Raw genomic sequence first — 6,000 nt, forward strand, 5'->3', positions numbered from 1 at the left:
TCCCTACAGGTTTAAATGTTTTTTGACTACTTGGCTACTGATTAGAGAACACAAAATGAATAACTCAACAAACTCCTCTAACAATGTGGCTCTGACCAGTCCTTATAAGACATTTGAAGTGGTTTTTATTGTCCTTGTGGCTGGGTCCCTCAGTTTGGTGACCATTATTGGGAACATCCTGGTCATGGTCTCCATTAAAGTCAATCGCCACCTCCAGACCGTCAACAATTACTTTTTGTTCAGCTTGGCCTGTGCTGACCTCATCATTGGTGTTTTCTCCATGAACTTGTATACCCTTTACACTGTGATTGGCTACTGGCCTTTGGGACCTGTGGTGTGTGACCTTTGGCTTGCCCTGGACTACGTGGTCAGCAATGCCTCGGTAATGAATCTGCTCATCATCAGCTTCGACAGATACTTCTGCGTCACGAAACCACTCACTTATCCCGTCAAGCGGACCACGAAAATGGCAGGTATGATGATCGCAGCTGCCTGGGTCCTCTCCTTTATCCTCTGGGCTCCAGCCATTCTCTTCTGGCAGTTCATCGTAGGGGTGAGAACTGTGGAGGATGGGGAATGCTACATTCAGTTTTTTTCCAACGCGGCTGTCACCTTTGGCACGGCCATTGCAGCCTTCTATTTGCCTGTGATCATCATGACTGTGTTATACTGGCACATATCCCGGGCCAGTAAGAGCAGGATCAAGAAGGACAAGAAGGAGCCTGTGGCCAACCAAGATCCAGTTTCTCCAAGTCTGGTTCAAGGAAGGATAGTGAAGCCAAACAACAACAACATGCCTGGAAGTGATGATGGCCTGGAGCACAACAAAATCCAGAATGGTAAAACTCCTAGAGATGCTGCAACTGAAAACTGTGTCCAGGGGGAGGAGAAAGAGAGCTCCAATGATTCCACCTCAGTCAGTGCTGTTGCCTCTAATATGAGAGATGATGAAATAACCCAGGACGAAAACACAGTTTCCACTTCTGTGGGCCATTCCAAAGATGAGAACTCAAAGCAAACATGCATCAAAATTGTCACCAAGACCCCAAAAGGTGACTCATGTACCCCAACTAATACCACCGTGGAGCTAGTTGGTTCTTCAGGTCAGAATGGAGATGAAAAACAGAACATCGTTGCTCGCAAGATTGTGAAGATGACTAAGCAGCCTGCCAAAAAGAAGCCTCCTCCTTCCCGGGAAAAGAAGGTGACCAGGACAATCTTGGCTATTCTGTTGGCTTTCATCATCACTTGGGCCCCATACAATGTCATGGTGCTCATTAACACCTTTTGTGCACCCTGCATCCCCAACACAGTGTGGACAATTGGTTATTGGCTCTGTTACATCAATAGCACTATCAACCCTGCCTGCTATGCACTTTGTAATGCCACCTTCAAGAAGACCTTTAAACACCTTCTCATGTGTCATTATAAGAACATAGGCGCTACAAGGTAAATCATCTTTGTAGAGAAGAAAGGTAGTCAAGGGGAGCCTCGTGAAAGGAAACAGAATAAAAGAGCTCCTAGTTTTCAAATCTCTGCCATTGCACTTTATAGTCTTATCATGGAATGTGCAATTAAGGAGCCCAACAGTGACACTCTTTGGTGCCTATGCTCCAGTTTGAGAAACTTGTACCTTATAAACCCTGTCAGTTGAGGAACAATGAGACCATAAAGGAGACATGTTGGAATTGTGGATTTAAGAAGTGACCTATGCTTTCTTGTACTCTCTTGAAGAAGGGCTTCTGAATCTATAATTTTATCTCTGCACAAAAAGAATAATAACCTCGCTGTGTTTTTTCATTTTTGTGTTCCCAAGTGAAAGGCCACAGTTACAAACTAACGTGGAGACTTAAACATAAAGAAAGCCATTATACAATGGGGAAGTGAAGAAACAAGATCAAAAAAGGATATAGAAATGGCCTCCAGAGTGTTAAACATATATTATTCTTTTGTTATGATTTTATGTGGAGAATTGCAACATAATAAATGCTTACCTTTTTTATCTTTCCCCTTTCCCATCATAAAAAGAGAGCAAACAAGCAAAAACTTAGCTAGATTGCATCATTATTTTTGTCATATGGCATTGGATTTTTTATTGCCATGTTTTACACTGTGTAAGTGAAAAATCTGCAGGACTTTCACTAAGTGCAGAGACAGTCACGAGAAAGGGTATTTCAGCCCTGCCCACTGTGTCTTTTGCATTCTTTTGGGGTATAACACTGTGAGGATTTAGTTCACTTATGATTGTTTATGTGAAATATCTTTGCCAATCTGGTTTTATACTAAACAAGCCCCTTATTTTAATAGAATAGCCTACCTAATATATAAACGTGCTTAAGAAGCCAAAGTCAATTTTTTAAAATGAGGTTTCATCAAATTCAACAATGGTCATTTTTTTCTTTTCTTTTCTTTTTTTTTTTTTTGGAGAAAGTTTACTGAGGCCAGGTGAATTTTGAGATAAGAAAATAGAAGGTTGAAAGGGCATCCTGTTTCAACCTGATCTGCCTGACCTATGTATGATGTGCTAACTTGTAAAACATGAACTCCTGGCCTTTGCAAGCAGGAATAAGATGCTGCTTTATTCATCTGGAATCTTAAATAGGATTAAGTTATTCACATGACACCAATGACTTTGGGGTCAATCCCAAGAGAATAAGACTTTCTCTTCAATGCTTGCTAAAAGATGATATTAAATTTATAGTCAAGTGAGATTTATTACTGTCTTATGACCTGTGGAGGGAAAAAAAAATAGAGAACATTTACTGAAACCACATGTTTTGTATTCCTCAAATTGTCAATTCCCCTTAAAGTTTTTTAACTTCAAAATTCTGTTGATAGAAGTAGTGATCTTTATGGAAGAAATGTCATGGATAACTAAACAGGCCAAGCAAGCACAAGAGAACCTGAGAGAGAGTAGGTGGCTGCACCTGTGCCCCTTCTCACCATTTTTCAGTTCTAGACCACAGAAAAATCAGATCAGGAACAGTTAACCTGTCTGTGTATGATTTTTTATTGTACCTATACCACTTCTCACCATTTTTAAATTCTAGACTGTAGAAAAGTCATATCAGGAACAATTACCCTTGTCTATCTAAGATAGACATTTTTATTGGGATCCCAAATAAATATACAATTATATTGATTCAAGCTTAGTTATTTTTACCCCTCAACTTTTTTTCTTACAGTATTTCCTATGGTCTTCCAATCAGATTTTATAAAGATGGTCCAATCAATAGAAATCAAATTTATAAAACCCTTTCAAATTTCATATTTTGCATTTTAGGTTTATGGACTCTATGATATCTTGATCAGTAGTATCCATGTGAGTTGCATGATGAATTTGTCAGTATTAGACTTTAGCACTTTAATTAGAACTATTTTGTGTGACTTGCCTCACTGATGGCATCTCAACAATTTTGAGAGCTGAAAAAAAATAAGCACAAAACAAATAACAACGAAAAAGAACAATTAGTAAGAAGCAAAGTGCCAATAATTTTTGTACATAAGTTATCCTTTATAAAAATAACTTTCTGTTTCAATAACTTCAGTCATCCCTCCCAACCAAATCTTCTAGTTATAAACATACAGCATCAGTTAATACTGGTGTCTTTATTCTACCTTAATATAAACTTCTACATTTTAAATCCATATTTATTTTTATTTTGTTTCTTCAAGTAAATACATCAATTGAGGGGAAAGTACATCAAGCAATTGGGCTGTTTGGTTTCTTGTATACAAAACAATTGACTGGCTGAATATTTCACTTATTAACTTGTGCTGTTACGATGTAGATTCAGCTTTAGTTGGGTTGAACTCTTTGGATTCAAGGATTGAGGATTCTGGATTTGGGTCTTTTTTTGTCTGCTCTAACAATCCAACTCATCATGAATCAAACTGCCTCTAACTCTCCATTGCCATTGCATCTTTTCCTTTCTTCTGTTCTTGATCTTCACCGTATCTACCACAACCTCATTGAAAAAGAAATCACCAAAAATTAAAGAAAGGAATTGAACATAGACTGATACATCATGGATGCTTTGTCAACTGGAATCAGAAAAAGTGAAAAGAATACTGAAAATAGTAGATGATTAGAAAGATGTGGAGACTGTATCCAGAGGCTTGCATTAACTATTTACTGGATTTGTTTATTTCAGTGGCTCCCAGCCAGGGACCATTTTGCCTCCCAGGGGACATTTAACAATGTGTGGAAACGTTTTTGGTCGTCACAACTCAAGGGAGGGCTATTGGCATCTAGTCACTAGGCTCTGGGGATGTTACTGAGCAGCTTACAGTGCACAGGATAGACCCCGCAACTAAGGATTGTTTGGTTCAAAATGTCAGCAGAGTCAAAGTTGAGAGATCCTGTTTTAAGGGATTCTAGAGCTTGCTTTATATAAGTGGGAAAATAATCCTGTATCACTATTAGGACATCAATGCAAATTGTTCATCTGTTTGAAAAAGGTAATTTCACCAACCACGTACCAGACACACTGTCATCCACTGAGTCTGGTGTATTTGTAATTTACAGATTGGAAGCACAGGACACATCTGCATATCCCAAATCACCATACCATGCACACAACACATTGTTTCCAACATTTTAATGTCCAGTTAGGATTGCACAGAGTCCAGTTAATTGAAGTAGCTGGCTATTAAAATGGTTGCAATTGATATGGTCACTTTCTATTGGAGCTGCTGTTTTTCCTCTCAAAAACATTAAGAGTCTCTTTCAAAAACAACAAGATTCATCTCCTTTGTCTTCACTGGAAAGGTAAATATCTGTCAAGAATTTCTTCTTTCCTCATAGCAATAATGTAAATACCCAAGAGTGGTCTTATAAGAAGAGTTTAAGAATGTGAAAAAGCCAGTTCATTTCTTGAAAAAAGAAATGATTGCCTTTTTACCAGTTCATCATTAATTTAGTGCCACCTCCCCAAGTGGTGGGACAAAGTCATCAATATAATAAGTCACGTAGGATATGCTTTCTGGTGAATGTCAAAGCTGGAGTTTCCACATACTCCTGGCTCTTTGTCCATTCACTGCTTTTTGGCCCTAAAGATATGACATTGGGGGAGATGGGAATTCAAAATGATGGCAACATATACTTAGAAATGCAATCTACTTTTATTTTCTCCTACTAGTTCACAGGTAGTTGCCTTTTCCCCAGTTTGATAGTATCCCTTTCAACAACCACAGCACTGGTGTTGCAAATAGATTAGGGAAGCACCCAAAGCTGGATGAATTGTGCAAAGTGTATTTTCAGCATGTATATACAATACCTTGCCTCTCAAATATGCTTCTCTTAAAAGGGTGCACGCTACAGCATGAACTGTGTGCATATTTAATGTATCTTCCTGGAATATGCTGTACACTTAATATATATATTCTATAAATAAAGTAATAAAATGTATAATAGAAATACATATTTCTGTATGCAAATAAATATATTATACACAAAATTTGAGTATGTAATATGGTGTTCGTGGCTTCAGAGTGACAAAGGTAGATTTTATACACCTAATTTTAAAAGAAAGTAGTATTTGCTTTTGAAGGGAGACATTAAAGAACAGCTCAAACTCTACCCATATTACTATTATACTGTTTCATAATCTTTGAAAACATAGCATTTATTTTAAATATCTCTTGGAGGAATATATTAATAAATCGTTGCTGGTGTCACCCCACATGACAACAATGCTTTTTGCCTCTGTGTTCCTGATGGTCCTCCAGCTATAATCTTCCTGGCTGTTTCGGTTCCAACAGCTGTGTTGATCTCACGTCTGATTGCCTGATGAGATTGCAACCAGTTCATTGACATACAGCTTTGCTCTCCTCCAAATTAACTGATTTTTGTGAAATAAAAAATAATCATCCTGGGAGGGAAGGATGACCTTCAGAAAGTTTTACACTCTGAAAAACAAGGAAAAATTGTACAAGCACTGTTTGTTATAAACCACTCTTTTCAGTCTGGGGGTAATAGAGCATCCCATACATTAATGC

General features: G+C 38.0%; 1 protein-coding gene across 2 annotated transcripts in view; it reads left to right on the forward strand.

Moving 5' to 3' along the window:
* CHRM2 (cholinergic receptor muscarinic 2) overlaps nt 1–5,647 on the forward strand; it is a 170,529-nt gene extending 164,882 nt beyond the window's left edge. For both annotated transcript variants that reach the window (XM_043873318.1, XM_043873319.1), the window contains one exon: nt 10–5,647. In XM_043873318.1, the coding sequence (XP_043729253.1) occupies nt 56–1,453 (1,398 nt within the window). In that variant the 5' untranslated portion in view covers nt 10–55 and the 3' untranslated portion in view covers nt 1,454–5,647. The remainder of the gene's footprint in view (nt 1–9) is intronic.
* The last annotated feature ends 353 nt before the right edge of the window (nt 5,648–6,000 follow it).

This window comes from Cervus elaphus, chromosome 18 (genome assembly GCF_910594005.1).
Source record: "Cervus elaphus chromosome 18, mCerEla1.1, whole genome shotgun sequence".
Classification (NCBI taxonomy): domain Eukaryota; kingdom Metazoa; phylum Chordata; class Mammalia; order Artiodactyla; family Cervidae; genus Cervus; species Cervus elaphus.